This window comes from Phaethon aethereus (genome assembly GCF_964289735.1).
Source record: "Phaethon aethereus genome assembly, chromosome: 10".
NCBI classification, from domain to species: domain Eukaryota; kingdom Metazoa; phylum Chordata; class Aves; order Phaethontiformes; family Phaethontidae; genus Phaethon; species Phaethon aethereus.
In genome coordinates this window covers 14,114,396-14,135,194 of record NC_138586.1, presented here as the reverse complement: position 1 = coordinate 14,135,194, position 20,799 = coordinate 14,114,396, and the positions used below count along the sequence as shown (strand labels likewise).

At 59.9% G+C, this 20,799-nt stretch overlaps 1 protein-coding gene across 3 annotated transcripts in view; it reads left to right on the top strand.

Moving 5' to 3' along the window:
• The window catches only part of DLG3 (discs large MAGUK scaffold protein 3), a gene marked incomplete at its 5' end in the record, with an annotated part of 64,759 nt that overhangs the window by 27,180 nt on the left and 16,780 nt on the right, over nt 1-20,799 (top strand). For 2 of the 3 annotated variants that reach the window (XM_082003984.1, XM_082003983.1), the window contains 9 exons: nt 529-582; nt 7,325-7,375; nt 10,412-10,536; nt 11,035-11,204; nt 11,582-11,718; nt 12,046-12,190; nt 12,344-12,503; nt 17,139-17,295; nt 17,748-17,850. In XM_082003984.1, coding sequence (XP_081860110.1) covers nt 529-582; nt 7,325-7,375; nt 10,412-10,536; nt 11,035-11,204; nt 11,582-11,718; nt 12,046-12,190; nt 12,344-12,503; nt 17,139-17,295; nt 17,748-17,850 — 1,102 coding nt within the window. The remainder of the gene's footprint in view (nt 1-528; nt 583-7,324; nt 7,376-10,411; nt 10,537-11,034; nt 11,205-11,581; nt 11,719-12,045; nt 12,191-12,343; nt 12,504-17,138; nt 17,296-17,747; nt 17,851-20,799) is intronic. The other variant, XM_082003985.1, reaches the window with a different exon arrangement.

The window sequence follows — 20,799 nt, the reverse complement described above, 5'->3', positions numbered from 1 at the left end:
CGAGCGGAGGGTTCACCCCAGGGGTGAGGAAGATGGGGGACCAAGCGCTGCCTGCTCTCTCAGGGTATGGTGGCCCTGCACTTAGGAGGGGCAGCAACAGCTGCTGGAAGGTGCGTGAAGGCCTCAGGGCTGGTCTGCTGTCAATTTATCCCTCCCTTAGAAGGAATTCCTTCCCTCCTCCTATTTCCTAATCCCTCAGTAATGTGTATTTCAGGTAAATTTTGGTGCTGGTGGGATTCTAGCCTGAGGCTGGGAGAGTTTCCAGTCTTCCCTGTCTCCTTCCCAGCAGCCGAAGCCATGGGGTGTTGGGGACACACCAGCCCTGAGGAGGGGACCAGTGCCCAGAGCCGTGCTGTGGCCCTGCTCCTGTTGCAGGGCTGTTGGGCACCTGGAGGAGGGACAAGAGCCAAGCCCTTCCTGAATTGCTCTCTTCTGTCTGTGGTGGCACAGCCAGGGGAGAGGCAGTGCACCGCAAAGGGCTGGGTTCATCGCTCAGCTCAGTGACATCCCGCTTTTGTCTCCCCACAGGCCAACCCTGCTCCCATTATCGTGAACACAGACTCGCTGGAACAAGGGCTCTCTGTAAGTCTCCTGGTTTTGTTTCCCTTCCTTTGAACAAGCGGTGCATTTTCCCTGCTTGGCAGTGCAGGAAAGGCTCCTCCAGCCCAAGAAGTCCCCAGCAAGGTGGCAGAGGAGCCTGGTGCCTGCGCCACATCCCCACAAACCTCGCCAGGGCTGGGTGACGCTGAGCAGAGCCCAGCAGCAAGCAATGCTGGGGACTCCAGCACAGGGAGGGTACAAGGCAGGAGGCACTCAGAGGGGCACGCTGTGGGGTAAGCAGGCATCAGAGGAGCAGGGGGAGGTGGGCTGGCTGCGTTGAGGGTTACCCACACAGCTATTTCTTCAGCCTCCCATGCAGGGTGATTGCGAGGCTCTGCTGGGGCATCCCTTACCCTCCTGCACTGCCTCAGCCCCTTACAGCAGCCCTGGCCCCTTAGGAGGGAGGCAGGGCTCTCTGGGCGCTGGCTGTTCCTCAGGGCAGCAGGACCCGTCAGATGCTGCTCCTCTCCCAGCAAAGGCTGTCAGCAGCTGAGCAGTGCTTGGTGACTATGAGTGTTTGCAGCCACAGTGCATTTGGCACTCTTGGCATAGTATAAAGATAATCCTCCTCGGTTTGTTGCAGAGAGTGTTTGCGCGCTGCTGCATCCCCTCCCAGAGCATTGGTGAATTATTCCTGCTGGGGGGACGGAGGGAACAGGGTGGCCAGCATAGATTTCTGCAGCACTGGCTCCGTGCTCATAGGGTGCTCCCCTTTTTTTCCTCAAAGGGAGCTCAGTTGACAGCTTGCCAGGGATGGGTGCTTTGTGCCTGGTTTTCTTCTGATGCAGCAAATTTCAGCTGCCTTCCACATTAATGAAGTGGCACTGGGACTCAGAGCTGGGGTTGATTTGTCTTTGGAGTTGCAGTGGAGGGCTGCAGGTGTCTTCTGGTGGTTGAACCTTCCTTGTAAAGAACTGCAGATCTCAGCCCACAGCCTGTGGTGGGGTCAGTGTGCATCAGAGCTGTGCTGGGCTGGTTGGACAGGGCTACGAAACGGAAGGGAAGCCCAGCTGAGACCTCTGCAACCCTGGCTGTATGGTTTAATTAAGCCTTTGGTTTTTATGAACCAAAACCAGCTGGCACTGGGGAGGAAGGCGATGATGCCCCTCTCAGTGTGGTGGTCCTGGGTCCAGCAGCTTTGTATGAATGTGGAAGAGAGTTGCTGTCCCCAAAGGTTTCCTTCTCCAAACGCATGGCACGGCAGGGTGTTTGTGGGGTTGGTGGCTTCTCACAGCATGCTGGGCTGCAGGGCAGTGCCGCGTTGCAGCCTGCTCTCTGCACTTACCTGGCTGGTGCCATTCTATAGGGAACTGGAAAAAGGGCGATGTCTCCTGGAAGGGAAGGACACACCAAAAGTTTGGACTGCGGCGAGCGAGAGGTGTGTGGTGGGCAGGGCAGGGAGGTATTCCTGGATGAAAAGTCTGCTTTCTCGTCTGTTTTGTACCCTCCCTCCCTTGATGGAATATTGCCTGCTCACCATTGCATCCACCAGTGCCACATCCTTCGCCAGGCTCCAGCCGTGCCTGTCCCTCCTCCCTGCCTGTGTGCCCAAGGCCAGTGAGAGCTGAGCCCCAGGGCCAAGGACAGGCTCTGTCACCCCCAGGCAGGCTCCCAAGCCCTGCAGAAGCCAGCAGCAGGGACCTTGCCCATGGAGCCAGCAGCCGCCTCCTCCCACCACAGTGCACTCCACCTTCCTGCCCTCCTGGCTGTCTCCCCCCACTCCACCTCATTAACTCCGTATCCTTCCCACTCCCTCTCCCTCCACCTCATTAACTCCATATCCCTATTCGCCCCTTCTCCCTGTTCCTTGGCTACAGCTCCTTCTTGCCATGCTGGATAGGAGCTCCCTTCCTGCAGCCCCAGGGGTGCGTTTGGCCAGGTTTCAGGGCCGCTCTGCACCCCTGGCAGGCACGAGCATCACCCTGGTGATGGCAGTCACCTACCCCATCCATCCAACCCCAGCAGCACACGCCAGGGGGGTCAAAAGGAAGGGGTGGGTTGTGGCTGTTGTCTGCTGGGTGGAGCGGGGACCACCAGCCCTGTGCCCAGGCATGTGCTGCCTGCGGGGTGCCCAGGGCAGGGGAGACACCTCACTTTGATTCCTCTCAGCCTCCAGCCTGGAAACCTCTTGCTTCTACTTTATGTCATACCAGCACAGAAACGAGCCCTGCTCCATCCTTTCCTTCTCCGGGGTGCTGGGCTCCTCAGGCTCCAGGGAAAGCACACCCCAAAACCTCCCGTTTGGCAGTTTCCGTGGTGAGCAAAGGAGTGACAGTAGGGGCTTGCTGCAGAAGAGCACACCAAAATGGCAAATCTGGAAGTGTGTTTTTTTACAAACCCAAAAGCTGAAGCCTGTTGGTACAGTATGTATTTGGAAGGGTTAAAGTCACATCTCCCAGTCTTTAATTACTTAACTATTCAATGCTTTCCTTAATGATAAACAGATGGATGTAGTCTAGTTCCTTCCTGTTCTAGCTCCATTGATTGCATTGGACTAGCTACTGGGCTGAATTTGGCCCCGGCTGTTTATCAAGAAGGCTGCTCCACATTTCAATCTCTCTGTCCACCCACCTCCATCCCCAAGAGCATGTGGCACCAGCAGCACCGTAAGGTACGAGCTGCAGCACCAGGTCCCACTCACTGCCAGGGCTCAGCTCTGCTGCCTGCGGCTTGTGCGGAGCCCAGCACCCCCAGGGTGTAAAAACGCAAGTAAATCCTTATAAAATTCGTGTTGTATTAAAAGCATCCCTTGAAGGGTAAGGATGAGTGCTGGGGGGGATCACCCATGCCAGCTCCAGGTCGTTGCTCACAGTTTCACCCCTTGGTGTATTTTACCGAGCAGGTCCGTAGCAGGGAGACGGAGCACTGGAAGCCCAGTTCCCATAGCGGACGGGGTCTCTGCGTTTCAGAGCTGCCTCTCTGAAGCTGAAACAACTTCTTGCTGTGCAGGATGCACGGCAACTGCTTGCCAGCCTGTCCTGAAGTGATCAGGGAAGGTCACTCCAAAGCCCTTGAGCACTTGAAGGTTTCATAGCCTGGGTCCTCGGAGCCCCCGCTTTGGTGCCCCACTGCCCAGCAGTGAGGTGCCACCACCTCCCCGATCTCTAAAAGCCAGGTCTGAGGAAGGCAAGTGCTTCCCAGGCATGATCCTGGCCAGCGAGCACTGCAGGAGCCCCAGGCTCTGCCACCGGTGAGCATGGAGGCAACCTGCTGTGCAGCCCGGACTCGGCCACGGTCACTGCGGGGGGCAGCCGAGATAGCCACCACTGTCCTGTGCCTTTCATCAGGGCAAAACTTGCTTGTAAGCCAGAAAAAAACCAGAAAAAATCAAACCTAGACTGCCACCTTAGTCTTCAAAATTTGGTCTCCTTTTTTATTAAAAAAAAAAAACACAAAGCCCCAAATCCTGACTCTCTAGCAAATTGCAAAGCACGTTCCACGTGCGCTGGTGCGGTGTTGGCCGGCGGAGCCTGCAGACAGCTTGCAGTAGCTCTGGAAGGTGTGTGCTCTTCTGTTTATCGAATGAGTGTTAACTCTGCAGCCTTCTGTTGATGATTTAAATGTCATCATCACTAACTATTTCCCTGCTGCTCAAAACACAAAAGGCAAGTGAAGGCCAGCGAAAGGGGCCTCTTCCTGAGCCCTCAGGTGGGCTTATGGTGTGGGAAAGGCTTGGAAAAAAATACCCTTACTCTTTTCCATGAGGAATCAGACAGTGCTTAGGATCGGGATATGCTGGGAACAGCTAATTAGCCCCCGACAGCCCCGTCAGCTCTGCAGACATTACATGGGGCTACGGAGCAGGGAGGGGTGTGCTCTCCCTGCCCAGGGGCAATGGAGCTGGGCATCTCCCCACCCGGGCATCTCCATATCACTGAGACTCCCAAATGGGAGCTGGGGAGGAGCACAGGGCATCGGCGAAGGAGAAGGGGAACAGCCTGTGGCAAAGCCAGGTCGCGGCAGCTCTGGTGGGTGCCGCAGGGAGGTTTTGCCGTCAGTAAGTGACTAGTATTCAATTTTCTGATGCTTTGTTGGCTCGTTCCCTTGGTTACGTGGTATATATTAAGTTCTCCATTTGGCTTCCTTATGCAATTAACTGGCGTTCTGTTGCACGGATTTTGGAAACACAATCAGACCTAAACCTTCATGGTCAGGCCTGGCTGACCCTGCTGTGCCTGGCCGGCACAGGCAGCTGCCAGCACGCGCCATGCCAGGCGAGCACCAACGCCGCTCGCTTTCAGGGAGCGATGGAAAACACTGCTCAGCATTGGCAGCCCTGAGATTTGGGGAGTGGGGATACCCCAAACTCACCTGCCTGGCAGTGGGGTGCCTGACAGCGTTGTATGCCGCGGTGTCTCTGCGCCCTGGGCACTTGCCGGCAGCGGCCGCTCGCTTGGCGGGGCTCGCGCGCTGCTGGCTCTCTCTGTGGCTCACAGATTGTCAAAGTTTTCTGCACATCCCCATCCTGTAGGTATGTATGTGCTGTTCCTCAGCGGCCGTGGGTGTGCATATGGCTGGCTGTGTGGCAACTGTGTTGAATGCCAAAGCAGAGAGGACAATGTGTGTAGTAGCGAAGGGTGCCAGGAATCCGAGTTGCTGGAAAGCTGGGGAGAGGTGACGCCGCGCCCCACGCGCCGGGCTACCAACTGCGGAGATGAGATGAGCCCGGAGGCTGCAGCGAGGGAGGCTGTGAGGGCGTCGCGGGCCAGCAAGCCGGCTCTACTCAGGATTAGTCAGTACAGTAGGATGAGGGAAAGGCAACCCATGGGCAGAGGGGGAGCCTGTGGCGAGGGAAGCCATGCCCCCCTGCCCACAGGAGCACAGCCTAGAGTGGTGCTGTGGCAGGAGGTAGCACTGGCCACGCGTCTCTCTCCGTCCCTCCAAGGTTGTTGCGGGTCCTGCTGTGGGTTAATCCCACCACTCCCGATGCTTTTCTGCAGAGGGGTCCTGTTCAAGAGCTGACCAAAGCCTTTCCCAATGTGCTGGGAGGGTCAGAGCATCCTAATGTTGGAGCATCTGGATGTCCCAACCCTGAGCCATGCCCTAAAATCTTCTCCTGGTGCTGAGAGGCACCAAGCACGGAGCATATCCAAGGAGGGACAACCTCTCAGCCCGGGTTCCCTGGAGCCCCCATCCCATCTCTCTGCTCCGGACTCTGCCCAGCCTCATCCCTCTTGAAGCGCGGTACCCACAGCAGGGTGTGGGCTTGCTTTGGCCTCGCCAGGGCTGAACCAGGCAGGGGATGAGGGTGTGTGTGTCGCAGGTGGCTTAGCCCCATCCCAGATCCTGGCATGCAGAACTGCTCTTCCACCTGGGCACCTGATAATTCCCACCCAGAAAAACTCCCGTTTCCTCTTCCTACCTACAAATAAGGCCTTCACAGCTGCCCTGCTGAGTTTCCTTCCGTGGTCTCAGATGATGGCTTCAGCATAAATGATGTTTGCTGTCCACTCCGTCTAACGACCCAGCACTGTGGGGTTTTGGAGGATGGCCAGGCTGTGCCTCCGCAGAGGCAGGTAGCAGGGGAGCTGGGCAAGCAGGACACAACTGGCTTGCTGGCGCTGGGTAAGGAGACCTGTGTCCAAACAAAGCCACAGCAGCTCCAGTTTGGGATACGGAGCATGTACAGAAAGCGGCTCCATACGATTGACAAGCCATCAATTAATGGTGGAGGTAAAATCCACATGAGGAACCCTGCACGTTGTCCAGGGGCTGCAGGCAGAGGCAGGGCTGCGTGGTGGGGGAGGCTGAGCCTGCTGAGCCCCCGCGTCCCGTCCCTCGTTTCCCATTGTGACTCAAATTGTGAGATTGAGTCCAGTCGCCCTCAAAACTATTGCTGTTGAGTGTAACAGCTCTGGGTGTTGCAATAGCCAATTGCTTTGCAAATCTTGCTAAATTTTAGACCTTGGCGGCAGCAGTTTATGGCCTGATCCTGATGACCTGGAGTGAAACTGCCACCTCATGCATTGTTGCTTCCAGGAAAATGGAAGTTTTTGACCTGTACTTTTACCATTTCTTATTTTAGAGCCTACAGTTGCATCCCTTTTGTTTCAAGGCATTTCCCAGAGCCCTGCTTTGACACTCTGTGTATGGGAGATTTTTAAGCGTGGGGATCAGTATGGTGTACAGCATTGAGACAGGCCACACCATTGTTTTATATAAGGGCATCACAGTGTTTTCCCCTCTTACTGTGCCCCACACTTGCACCTTGTGTCCTTTGCACCCAAGTAATTGAGTAGAATAAATTATTCTGAATTCCTCTTTAACACAGTCGTGCTACTAAAATATTTAAAAGATATAATCTGCTAAAGGTTTTTATTATGTTATTATGTACAGACTTTTTTTTTCCTTTAAATGGACCGACCTCCTTTCTTTCCTTCCTGCAGCAGTGAATTCCCGAGGTTAATTACATGCTGCGTAACAAAGGCGTTATTTCTTTTTGTGCCTTTGGTTCTGTTCCTTTTCACAGCTGAAGAAATGAGCCAGGAGAATAAAGGCTTTGCGCTGAAGTGCATTAAAGTCAGTGGGCTTTGGCTTACGCCCAGAAAGAAAAGCAGCACACGGTTTAATTCCAGGGCAGGCTCACACGATTGCATTTAAGGTTTTTTCAGCAGTGATGGTGCAGCTTTTAGGGTTGGATTCTCAATGTTCAGCTATCAGACGGGAAAAGCAAATCCCCCCGGGACCAGCACAGAGCTGTAACGCGCCGTCTCCCTCTCCCCAGGTGAACGGCAGCGATGGGATGTTCAAATACGAGGAGATCGTCTTGGAAAGGGTAAGTGCTCTGTGCTCACCCGCCGGCAGCCTTTGCTGCCTCTTCCCACTTGTGCTCCCACCGGCCCCGCGCCCGCTGACAGGGAAGGTCAGTCTCCGCTCCCCGCTCTCTCCGGAGGCTTCTGGGGGTGTCGCCTTCGCCTTCCCCGCACGGCCCCCGCGGCGTGGGGAGAGGTGGGCTTGCTGCTCCCCCCGCCGCAGACCCCTCCCTCGTTCACACCCTCACCCCCGCAAAGCCGCCAGTGCAGAGCTGGGCTGGCAGGCTCTTTGTCACCGCCTTTCCCGGAAAATGGAGGTGCAGGGAGCTCTGCTCGGGCAGGCGCGCAGGCAGGCGCACCCCACGGCCGGGCACGGCGGACCGGCCTCCCCATCGCTCCGAGGCACGCAGCCCGGGGGTGCCAAGCAGCGAGGATGGGTTTTCTAGTAAAGTGGGCCACAACGAGGGGAAGTAGAAAAGGCTCAAGCCTTTTCTTGTCTGTTGGCAACGCAGGGCTGATGGCATGCACCACACCGGCCACGGCTAAAATTAGCTCCCACCGCGGATGGGGCGTATCCAGGGGCGAGCCGGCCCCACGCAGGGCAGGGAGGACTTTCCCGGGTGCTCAGGAAGCAGGAGGGATGGAGAGGGAGCGGGAGAAGCTGTCCCAAGGTTGGCTCTGAGAGGCGGGCACAGCCCTGCCGAGCGGGGATGGCCGAGGCGGGAGGCTGCCCGTGGCACTCCATGGCACACTTGCCTCCTTCTCACTGCCGCACCGGGTGGCTCGGCCTCGCCGCATGGCTGGTATCGCAAGGGAAGACGCGTCGCTCGTTATTCTGTTCCTCTCTGCCTTTAGTCATCCCCCTCCTCCCCTTGGCTCTGCATCACGAAGGTGGGTGGACGGAAGGTTATGTGGGGCTGCCGCCTCACCCACCGCTTCCCCAGCGTGCCTGACGAAACCAGCCCAGGGGATGCTTCCTTTTTGGGCTGAGCACTTCTTGCTCTGGGCCAAATTTAGAGGCAAAAGCTTTGTTTTCAGGGATTCTTTGGAGCATCCTCTGTCCTCAGCCCACAGCGGGAGCAGGGGGAGAGCTGGCAGGGTCGCACGAGAGGCAGCACTCGTTGCTCCCCCATTTCATAGCCCCAGGCAAAGATTCCCTCTCCGGCAGCAACAAACCATGAGGGTATTCCAGTGCTTAGCAGCCAGGGCCGGCATGGACCATACCCAGGTCCTTCACCAGGTCCCCAGCGGGACCCAGCAGCCCCTTCTCACTGCAGGAGGAGCACCCTGCTGCCTGCAGGTGAGGCTGTCCCCTTGCTGTGGTGTTTGGCTCCCAGAGATGACCTCAGTGTCCCCCAAAAGAGCTGGTATGTCACTGCTGTTAATCCTTGTCCTTGTTGTAAAGACAAGGGCAAATGCAGCAGCATTTTCGGGGCAATAACTGAGGAAACACTGTCCGCAGAGGGATGTGGCTTTGGGTTTACCCACCATACACTTGTCCACAGCAGGAGTTGCCCCTGTGTCTACATCAACCCCAATGCCAGCTAAGAAATCCCTTGAACTCCATTTCAAGGTTTATAAAAATAAAAATAAACACCTCCCAGGTCATTTCCTGGTTTTGTAGCTAGCACGGGAGTGTACCCTTCCATAGACAGGCACAACAAATGTCTGGACACCATTTTGCACAGTCTCACCTGCCTTGCTGGGGCCAGGCTGGATCTCCAGTGACAGTAAGCAGCATTTTTTGATCTGGGCACGGGGTAACCAGAATCCAACTTAGAGGAAGGAAAGCATCCTCAGACATTTCACTGCTGAGTGCCTCCTTGTCACGTGCTGGCCAAATCCCAGCCGGCAGGAGAGCATCCAGGAGCGTTGCGTAGTGAGAGCTACGCACTGGTGGCTCCCGGAGATGCCACGTGCTGTGTCATGAGTGGCATAAAGTCAGAGCGGAGACCTCTGCGTCACTGCAAGAGCTGATGCTGAGCCCAGATTGCTGGGGAGAAGTGTGAGCCCCAGCTGGCTGCTGGTGCTAGATGATCCTGGGGAGCCTGAGCTCCGGTTTGGCCCTCCTGGCCACAAGTCCCCCAGAAGGGCAGAGCTCCCCATGGCCTAACGCTGAGCACTGGGGCCGTGGGCAGCGGGGAGAGTGCTTGGCCCGAGCCCGTTTGTGTACGAGAGAGGCAGGCACGATAGGATGTGACTAAGTGTCAGCTCTTCCACATGAGAAAACAAGGCAAGGAGCCATCTGATTTTCAAGGCAGAGCAGAAGAAGCAGGAATTGTCCAGTTGCATCAAGCACAGAGCTGGAAGCAGCGCCTGTGAGTGTGTCACTAACGGGGATCCTGTAAGCGGGAGAGGCGGTGCAGGGCCACAGACACTTGTCCTGGGATGCTGCCCGGATGGGGCTGGAGGCACGGCATGGCCCCTGCATTCCCTCTTGGCAGACTTCAGCCGGATGAAGCTCAGGTGATGCTCCAAGCATGCCTGGGAGGAAGAAGAGGCAGAACTGGAGACACCGCTCCATTCCGACAGCCCCCTCCACCCAATCCCGCAAATTTTGGCATCAGCACTGCTGGTCCCCGGGCTGGCTCTGTGCTGGGGCTGTATCCGAGGGGGCAGGGGGCAGGGGTGGGATGCTGGTGACTGGCACGAGCCCCACTGCTCTGTGCGGGCTGCAGCATCAGTGTGTCCTCCTGGGGAGCAGCCAGCGAGGGGAGGTTTTCTCCTCCAAGGACCACCCCCTCTTCCCCCAGCTCGCTGCCTGCCTCAGAGTCTCTCGGCGGAGACGCGGCAGCGAGGGAGGTCTTCGGCGGCTCCCACTCTCCCACTCCATCTGTTCGGTGCTCTGCGCTGCTGCACCGAGCACCTCGGCTGATGAGCGCCGGCTTCCCCTCCAGCCGTGCATCCCTCTGCCCCTGGAGCCGGGCACCCTGGGGCGCGACAGATGCTGTAAGGGCTCCCACGCCCCAGGCAGCCGTGGCTGGGGGGGAACCGCTTTGGGAGGGTTGGCAGCAAGCGGTTGCCTGTGGGGAAAAGACACGGTGTTTGATTTCCCACAGGGTAACTCCGGCCTCGGCTTCAGCATAGCAGGAGGAATCGACAACCCCCATGTTCCAGATGACCCGGGTATCTTCATCACCAAAATCATCCCTGGGGGAGCAGCAGCCATGGATGGCCGTCTGGGGTGAGTGTACAGGGCCAGGGGAGCAGCCCCATCAGGATGTCACCCAGGATCTCCCCAGGGAGTCTGTAGGCAGCTCCTGTCCTCCTCCCCTGCCATGGTCCCTTGCCCCCTGCCCCAGTCCCTTCCTCAGAGCCAGGTCCCCTCAGTGCAGGGATGCCCACAGTCCCCTGGCACCAGCCTCCCATCTGCAGCCACCCCTGCTCCCCTCCCTGTGCCAGGCTCTGGCTCCCATCCTTTCCCCTGCAGCCTGGGGCAGGATCCAGCCTTTCCCCTCCTCTCCCATTTCCACAAGGGTCGCTCTGTGGGGACCAGCCCCATTGCCTCCCCCTTCAGGAGGGACCCCGCTCTCACCCTGGCAGGGCAGAATCTGGCCAGCTTGAGCAGCTCTCCTTCGCACAAGGGTCTGCGTGCCCAGAGGAGAGTGGCAGAGGTGTCCAGAGGAGGGTGGCACGGGCTGGCAGTTCCCCAGGGGAGCTCAGGGCCACCCTGTGCCCACAGGGTGAACGACTGCGTCCTGCGGGTGAACGACGTGGACGTCTCCGAGGTGGTGCACAGCAAAGCCGTGGAGGCCCTGAAGGAAGCGGGCCCCGTGGTGCGGCTCGTGGTGCGCCGCCGGCAGCCCCCACCAGAGACCATCATGGAGGTCAACCTGATGAAAGGCCCCAAAGGTGAACCCCCCACTCTGCTCGCAGGACCAGGGTGCCCCACTGCCCCATGGGATGGTGTGGGATGACCCCTCTGTGTGGGATGCCACGGGGTGCAGGGCAACCTCGGGGGATGTGGACTGCGAGGTGGCACTGCCACAGTGCAGGGCTGCAGGGTGTCCCAGCAGTGTGGGATGCTATGGGGCGTGGGATGTGGGACAGCCCCACGGTGCAGTGTGTGGTGGCTGGGCTATCCCTGTGCAGCAGCCGGGTGGCCCCTCGCCTGTTGAGTTTGAGGCAGGGTGGAAAGCCCAGTGAGGCAGAGGGGCCATGGTGCCAGCCCGGGGCTCCATCCATCCGTCTGTCCCTCAGCCCTCACTTGCCCTCTCACTCCCCCTCAGGCCTGGGGTTCAGCATCGCAGGGGGCATCGGGAACCAGCATATCCCTGGGGACAACAGCATCTACATCACCAAGATCATCGAAGGAGGCGCTGCCCAGAAGGACGGGCGCCTGCAGATTGGGGACCGGCTGCTCGCGGTAAGGCCCATGCCCGCAGGTGGCAGGCAAAGCCGGGCAGTCTCCGCCATGCTGTGGCGCCCATCCTGAACCCCAGCCCCACCTCCTGCCGGCAGCCCCGCACCCCTTCCCTGGGGTCCCTGTTGGGATGGTGCTGCGGGAGGGGCAGGTGCAGTGTCGGCTGCAGGCAGGAGGGCCAGACTGATGGAGATGGGACTTTGTCTCCGGAGCTATTGTGGCACCTCCCCTGCGGGAAACTGCCCTGCTCCCGCAGGGCTACATCGGCCCCTGCCCTCCTGCCTGCCCTCCTGCCTGCGGCCATGTCACCCAGCCCCTTCCCTCCGGCAGGTGAATAACACGAACCTGCAGGACGTGCGGCACGAGGAGGCGGTGGCTGCCCTGAAGAACACCTCCGACATGGTGTACCTGAAAGTGGCCAAGCCCGGCAACATCCACCTCAACGACATGTACGCGCCTCCCGACTACGCCAGCAGTACGTATGCCGCTGGCCGCTGGCACAAGCAGCCCGGGCACCGCAGGACTGGGGGGCACGGAGCGTGCTGGGGCAGCAGGCAACGCCGGGCTGGTCTCCACGTCCGCGTTGCAGATGGATTTCTGCTCCTGATGCCCTTCTCCTCCCCTGCAGCCTTCTCAACCTTGGCTGACAACCACATAAGCCATAACTCCAGTCTGGGCTACCTGGGCAGCGTTGAGAGCAAGCCTGCCTACCCCGTCCCTCCCCAGGTGACTCCGTCCCGGTACTCACCTATCCCTCGACACATGATTGGGGACGAGGACTTCACCAGGTGAGTACCAGGCATGAGCATCCCTAATCCCTGCTCCTTTTTCTTCCCTCTCTTTCCCTCCCTGGCTGCTTGACCTCATCCCCGCTGCCAGTGCAAAGCCTCAGCCGAAAGCCTGTTTGTGGGTGCATAGTGCAAAGCTTGGGGCCCCTGCAGTGAGCTCCATGCTCACCCTGCCTGAGACCAGCACCGGCTGGTCACTCCCTGGCTCGCTGCATCCTCCCCTTCCCTGTTCCCCCTCCTGCTCCTCCCTGAGCCTTACATGTCTGCATTTCAGCTTCATTCTCTTACTTGTTTTACAATACCTGGAATACAAGGTGTTCCCTGCCCTTATGGTGCCATCCGGTGCCGGCAGTGCCACAGGCTCCCAGGCTGCGAGCCGGCAGTCCCCCAGCGGAGCTGTGCAGGGGGTGAGGGGCTGGGGGGGGCACAGCTCTGGGTACAAGTAGGGCTCCTCCTCCCATGCTCCCTGAGCCCAGCATCCCAAACCATCTGCACCCCGGTGCTGTTTCACCGACTGCCATCCCCGGGCTCAACAGCCTCCTGCACAGCCCTGGCACGGCCCGCTTTTCCCCAGTAGCATCATTTATGCTGCCATGAGCAGGTTTGTTTCCTGAACCCAGGAAATAAAGAGGAGCACAAAGGAAACATTGCTCTGAGCCTAAACACGGTGTAAAACTTCTCCAAAGCCCCATGCTAAGGACAGGAGAGTGAGACCTGGCTGATCCTACTCTGCTTGCCTGGGCTCACAGCTTTCCCTCTGCTTGCAACAGCCTTGGGGCCAACGCTGAGCCTGCTCTGAGTTTGGTATCCCCAGGACCAGGGCTGTAGGGCTCAGGCTGTATTCTTAGGACACTCAGGTTAGGCTTAGGGCTGGCTCTATGGTTAGGAGTGAGGTCGCAGGCTGGTTTCAGGGTTGCATTTGCAGTGGAAGATGCTGTAGCCTCGGCTGGGGTTGCCCTGTTCTGTGGGGCACTGGCGGATGCTGGAGTGGAAGACCCCGACTTGCCATCCGGTGTCAGGTCCGCTGTCCTCCTGGAGAGCAGCTGTTCACCTTCATCACGGAGGTTTCTCACTTCTTGGTGCTTGGCCATGTCCGGGTGCCTCTGTGCATCATGACCTGCGCAAGCACTGGCCTCCTCCCGCTCCCCATCTCTCCCACCTAGTCTCAGCACCAACTCAGCCCATTCCCAGCGCTGCGTCCTCACTGGGTGTGGCAACTCCTGTGCTGTCAAGGCACTGGGGGATGATGCCACACGCAGGAGCAGTGCTTTCTGCCATTACACTGCACCGCAGAAGGGACTGAGTGCCAGCGCTCAGAAAACGCACCATCTGTCTCTCACCAGGGACCCGGGTCCCACCAAGGTATCGCTTCCTCCACGTGCCAACATCCTTATTTGCAGGCCAGAGAGTGGAGTGAGTGGCCCAGCCCAGGCTGGACACGGCCTGGTGGCAATGGCATGGCCATGGCTCGGCAGCAGCTCAGCTGTGGCTTGGCAGCGGCCCTGGTGCAGCACGTGCAGTGGCCGCTAGAGGATGGTGCTGCCTTGTGGAGGGCCCCACTGCAGACAGGCTGGCACGTCCCAGCCACTGTCACCAGCCACAGTCCCCTGCTCCCTGCCAGATTCGCAGCCTGGTGGGCTCAGCACCTCCCTCATCCATCCCAGGGCAGTGCTGAAAACCTCATGTGCATCACTGACAGCCCCGGGAGAGCTTCGTCACTGCGGGTCTGTTGGATTGTGCATCACCAAGATTGTGCATGGGGACCAGTGTGGTCCAAATGCATCTTACTGGTGTAGGGAAAGGCAGCGACTCCCCTGGAAAAGCAGCTGTCTCCCAGGAGGCTCCTGCCAGCCATTCCCCGGGAGAAGCAGAGGACCTGGCCTGGATCCAGTATCAAGCCTCTTCCCCTCCCATGGACACAAGTGCTGCTGCAGATGTGGATGTGGCGCCGGTGACCCTGCAGCACCAAGGACTGGGGACCAGGGCATTTGCATTCCAGTGAGCTCCACCACGGCAACCCAGAGCCAGCACAGCCCCACAGGATCCCCACAGTCACTCTGTGCCAAGGTCTCACTATTAAGGCTGCAATGTCCAGCATGGGATCTGCCTGCAGGATCCATGTTCCTGCCTCCCAGGATGAGGATGGAAGCAGAGAGTGCATGTCGTGACTGAGACCTGAGGTGTACCTGTCTGGGGCTCCATTTCCTCTCCTCTGTTCCTGTAGTGTCTCTCTACCTTCTACCAAACTATCTGGTCCTTGTGGGTGCTGGGGGTGCTTCCCACCAGGCTGAGTTGGGGTGCTGGTTCCTGCACTCTGCTTGGGCAGCAGAAAAACCCAAGGGGCAGGGCAAGTTCATCAGCTGGCTGGAGGCAGGGTTTGCAGACCCAGAAATCTGACCTGTTTCTTTCCCTGGGAGCGCTCTAGCCCATGGCATAGCTTTGCTGCAGAAGGACTGATGGATGCAGCACCCCCAGCCCTCTCACAGCCACTCTTGAGCCAAATGCTGGTGGCATCCTGAGCCTGTTTTGACTACAATGGCATCTCCATGGTGTTTCCCTGGTCTCCTTCTGGTCCTGGTGCATACCAGCCCCACTCTATGGTCCAGCTGAGTCCTGAGCCCTGCTTAGCTCAGAGCTCGAACGCATCTAAAAGCCATAAGTATAAAGTAGGTATTTTCTGGAGGTCACAAGGTAGATTCAGCCTCTGCCCCATCAGAAATGTATAGCTGGAGTTGCAGCTGTGCCGTACCTCTGTGTTCAAAGGCAAGGGGATGCAGCAATGCATGGTGTGTGTGGACCTCCAGGCACAGGGATCTGCACTGCAAATTTGCCCTCACTTGGGTGCTCCCCGCATCCGGGGCCATGTTGTCTGTGCCTGCAGGGTCAGGAAGGAGTTAAGTCTGTAGGGTCTAGCAGAGCAAAGGCTGCCTCTTTTCAGCACTTCCATAAAAAACCCTGTGTGTGGGTCGGGGAAGCTGCCGGCCGGCCCACAGCTGGCGAGAGGCAGAGACAGGCAGCACAGGGCAGCCGTGGCGCGGAGCATTCAGAACATTCCTGCGCCTCCCGGCCGGCGCCACCAGCAGAGCCTGCCACGCCGCAATGTTCACCGTCAATGTCTCGTCGTCCATGTCCTACAAGGGACAGGCGACCCTGTCCCCTTCCAGGCAGCGGCAAGGCCACAGGAGCAAGTGTGACCAGAGGTAGGGGACCAGGTTGCTGCTGTGCCTGGTGGGAGGTGCGGGCACGGGGAGAGGAGCGGCTGGGAGAGCCAGGAGGGTTGGGCTGTGCTGAACCTGGGGTCTAGGCAGGCAGGAGCCCACCAAGACCTTCTTGCAAGGCGTCCCGCGCTTCTGCCTGTCCGTCTCCTGCTCCTATTGCTCCTTATAAGGTGGTTGCCTGGAGCTAAGTGGCATTCAGCCCATCAGGACTCCCCCACAAGGAAGGATGGTGGGAGACTTTTCCTGGGGTTCTGGCATGTTGTCCCTGGAGGTAAATCCTGCCACCTGAATCTGTGAAAACACCAAACCTTCTCTCATCCACCCAGGTGACAGCAGTGATGCTCCAGCTTGGCCTGGGGGGGCTCAGAAAGATATTTTCTTGCAAGAGTGGCCTGGGAGCACGCTGCAGGGCTTCATGCAGTCTGCTTAGGCAAATTGTATTCCCCTGGGTCCTCACTCCACTCATGCCGCCTGAACCCTGCTCCTTCCCCGGCTGTCACCAGCAGCTGGGGGCGCCGGCTGGGCCAGCCCCCCCCAGTGCCCCAGGGTCCCCTTAGCACAAGTCTGCTGGCATTTTAGGGTCCACACCCTTGGCCAGTGCCATGCCTGGGGCTCCAGCATCTCTCCTAGCATGTTGCAGAGATCTCCCTCTGCTCCCCAGCAGGTGTGGGGTTGATCAGGCTGCTGAGCTCACTGGCAGGTCCTCAGTCCTTACAGTACCTGCCAGGGCACCCAGGATCCAGCCGGTGGCTGCAGCGGATGTGCTGGTGGCCCCCTGTGTCATGCTGGCTGACAATCACCAGCCTGTGCTAATTGTCTGGTGCAACTCATTCCTTCTTATTTTAACCCAGCGCTTGAGCTGTGAGCTGATGTTGTTCCCATCAGACTTGGGGGTTTTTTCCCCAAACAAAAATTTTGCGATGCTGGGCAGCCTTTCTGCCTTTGCCTGCCTATTGTTTTAGCTGCGAAAGAATTAAGTCATCATTGAAAAATTTAGGACTTCTGTTGAGCTGTGCAGGGCCTGTGGCATGGGGTTGCGTGGGGTTGCAGACACACTTGCTGTGCTGCATGGGTGCAGAGGGGCTTGATCCTGCTTTCCTGGCACAGCAGCACCATCCTCAATGCCCAGGCTTGCAGCATCTGATGCCACCTCGCAGTCCGATGTTTCCATGCATGATTTCACGGTGGATGCTCTGTCACCATCCGTGCTCTGCCTCATGTCACTCATGCAACTGCCTGCACCTCTCCTGGTTTATCATCAGCCTCCTCAGTGCTGAGGGCTGTGTCATGCCAGGTCACACTTGGGGTAACTCCAGCTCCACCTGTGTGCCGGGAAGCCCGGGCATGGCTGACCCTGTCACCAGCTTCGCTGCTCCTCACTCTGATGTGTCCCTGTCCCGTGTGTGTGTACTTCCAGGGAGCCCCGGAAAATCATCCTGCACAAAGGCTCCACCGGCCTGGGCTTCAACATCGTCGGGGGGGAAGATGGCGAGGGGATCTTCGTGTCCTTCATCCTGGCCGGAGGCCCTGCTGACCTCAGTGGAGAGCTGCGGAGGGGAGACCGCATCCTCTCGGTGAGTCGGCAGGACCCTCCACGGCCGCCCACATCCCCCTGTTTGGGTGCCCGCAGGACACCCGTCCCCTGCCACCCGGGACACGGCTCGGCAGGGTCCACTCCCGGTGCCGGTGTGGACGTGGCCCCTGGGTGCATGGAATTGGAGCAGCAGCCTGCCCGGGACCTGTCCCGCGGTGGAGCGGGGGCTGGCCGGGTCCCTGCCCGCCTGTCGGCAGAGGGCACCCACGGTGCCCGGGGCGGCCGGGGGCGGGTACCGGGCATGCCAAGCACTGGGGGTGCCGGTACCAGGCATGGCACTGGGGACACAAGGGCTGCGTGGCGAGGCACAGAGAGCGTGGATACCGCGGGTACCGGGGCGGGGGCGGCGGTGCCGAGGGCCGGGGCGCAGGGCAGACCCGGTCGTGCGAGCCCCGGTCGGTCCGGTCCAGCGCAGCCGCTCTGTCCCGGCAGGTGAACGGCGTGAACCTCCGCAACGCCACCCACGAGCAGGCGGCAGCGGCGCTGAAGCGGGCGGGGCAGACGGTGACCATCATAGCGCAGTACCGGCCCGAAGGTACCGCCGGGAACCGCCACCGGGGGGCGGGGACGGGAGCGCGGGCGGGGCGTCGCATGCAGATTAGGGGGCGGGGCCTGACTGGCGCGCGGATCGGGCGGGCCGGGAGGTCGGGGCGAGGGGCGGCCGGCGAGGCGGTGATTGGCGCGGGGCGGGGTCCGGGGGGAGGTTCGGGCGCCGATTGGTCGGCGCGGCGGGGAGGGGGGCGGGGCGGCGGCGTCCCGCCGGCGGTGCCTGCGCGGCTTTGTGTGCGGGCCGGGCGGCGCCGGGGCTGCTGCCGCCCCCCCTCCGCCCCCACCGGCTGCAGGTGAGCGACGCTCCGCCGGCCCCGCCCGCGCCGGGCCGCTCCGGGCCTGGCCGGCCGGGGGCCTCGCCGGGAGGGGGGGTCGTCTCCGGTGGGAGGGGGTCCGTTTGCCGTAGGGCGTCGCCTCGAGGCCCCGCTCCGCAGGGTCCCGTGGGCCTTGTTGGGGGGTCCGGGACCGAGGGGGTGCTTCGGCGGGGCTCACGGCCGCCCCTCGTCCTGGGGGGCGGCTCATTTTCCCCCCTTCCACCTGGCCCAGCGCAGTGGGCTCCGGGGACCCCGCTGCCACCACCGGGCCGGCGGAGCTGGAGCCGGGGCCTCGGTGCTGGGTGGGCGCTCATCCCCGGCTCGGAGCATCCCGCCAGCCGCGCTGCCCCGCCACTGCCTTTCCTTAGCGCGGGCCTTCGGTTCCCTCGGCAAAGGTGTCGGGGGCTGGTGGTCCCGCCTGGGGTGGCTGGACCCTGCGTGCGGCAGCCACCGCTGCGGGAAGGAGCCGGCAGCTGCCTACCGAGACCCTTCCGCGCTGGCGGGGCTGAAGCGACACTTCTGGACTGGAAGGGCGAGAGCCCGGCGGGGCGTCCCGCCGGCGCCCAGGGGCCGAGAGCGGCTCCGGGGCTGCTGCCGCGCCGCTACCGTGTCCCGAGCGGCACCGTGGCGGTGCCGGGGTGCAGCGGTTCAGGGCCCCCGGTGAAGGCGTCTCTCCCCAGCCCCGCTGGTTTTCTCCCCCAGCAGCTCTGGCCCCCTCTGTCGAGGCCGCCGTGCCTCCTCTCGTCCTTCACCTTGTGCCTCCTCGGTGGCACCGCGGGGCTCTGCCCTGCGGGCCCCTGTCCCCGCTGTTCCTCCTCCTCCATCCCACGGCAGAGGCCACTGGGGCACGGAGCCGTTAGAGCCGCTCGGGGGTGTGCTGTGGGTGTGGGGTTTGTTTGTTTTGGCTTTTTTTTTTTCTTTCTTTCCAGGAAGCACTTAATGTTCTTGTCTTTCTGGCTCCCTTTGCCACTTGAGATTTGGCAAAAACGCCAACTAAGAGCAGTTCCTAAATGTCAAACAGGACAAAATGTTTTGAAACCCCTTTAGACTGAGGCTGAAATGTCAGTGCTTTGTAGCTGGTGGCTTTCCGGGTCCACGATGGCCGCCGGCATGTGCGGGTAGCAGCACCTGGTGCGCGGGCTGCAGCCGTCCCGGGAGGCAGCACTGCTGCTGGGAAACACAGACTGTTAGATCCTGAGGGTTGACCTCAGCACTGCGGAGGCTTGAAGGCCTGGGGTCCAAGGAGAAAGGTCACCCTCCAGGGGATGTGTGCTCCCAAACATTTGCCTTTTCTATGTGCATCATGGCTGTGGAAAAAGCAGGAGAGCTAGATCGCAGGATGCCCAAAGGAGGAGATGCTGGTGGAAGAGGGCTTTGAGAAGTTCCTCCCTGCTGGCAGAGGCGGAGGATGGCACCTGTCTTGTATGTGAGTGCGGGCAGGGCTTGCCCATGGGGTGCTGGGTGAGTGCACATGTGCTCTGCATCTGACCTCGCTGGGACTCCAAGGGAGCAGAGAGGCCGCTTGCGCAGGTCTCGGGGGACGAGGTGCTCTCCCTATGGGGTCCTGCCAGGCACTAGGAGTGGAAAGAAGCAAAGAACAAAACCAGGGAAGGATAGAAAGAGGAGCTGCTGTCCTGCCTTTCTTTTGAACACCTGCGCCTGGCGCAGTGCCTGTAAGCACTGCTGCATGCCATCGAGGAGAAGGAGGAGGCTGCTCCCCGTGATGGTGCCTCTGAGCTGTTTATGAGGTCCCTTTCCTTCGAGCACTTCTCCCCCTGACCTTTGCCCGCTGCTGTCGCCAGCGCTTGGGTTTGGCAATTCCCCCTCCTCACGCCCCACACAGAAAAGCCTTGATATTCCTCACCTGAAAATACAAAAACTTGTGTGATGGCATTTCTCTGAGCTGGCCACTCAAAGGGAAGTGCCAGGGTCTCGCAGTGACCTTTTAAAAGCTTTCCCATGGCCACTCTCCTGGGCCTGCGGCACGTGTGCCCTGTGCAGGGAGGTGTCTGTACTTTAACCCTGCAGCTTTCCAGCTGATGTGCAGGTGTGGCACTGGTGTGCAGGGTCAGGGCAATAAAATGCCTGTCTGGAGAACAATGGAGCTGGAGGTAGATTTTGCAGGTGGTTGGGCTGGAGCCTATGGCCAAGCATCCCCGGGCTCTGCTGATGGCCCTGCAGAGCTGGCCCGGCCCTGGGCGGGTGGGTTTGCATGCCAGAGAGAGCAGGGCATGAGCACGAAGCTTTATGTGTGCTCGGGGGTTGCTTTCCAATGCAACTCCCCCTCTACCAGCGCCTTCTACCCTCGCACCATCTCCTGGTGCCCAGAAATCGTCTGCAGACTCACCATCTTGCTGGCTCCGCTGGGTATGTTTGCAGCCGTATTACACAAGCATGTGCTGCTGCTGGGGGTCCTGAGTGCAGGCAGGCGATCCCTGCCTGATCTTAATGCTCTGTGTCCTGCCTGCACTTAGGTATGTGGGGCCGTATCCTGCTCCTGGCACTGAGCTCACTCCACGGTGCAGGATCAGGCCCAGCTCTAGGGCACTCGCACCCTGGGGAGGGAAGAGCGGCCGGAGGGTGGAGCGGTGTTTTTATCAAGTTGCTGAGTGGGAATAGTG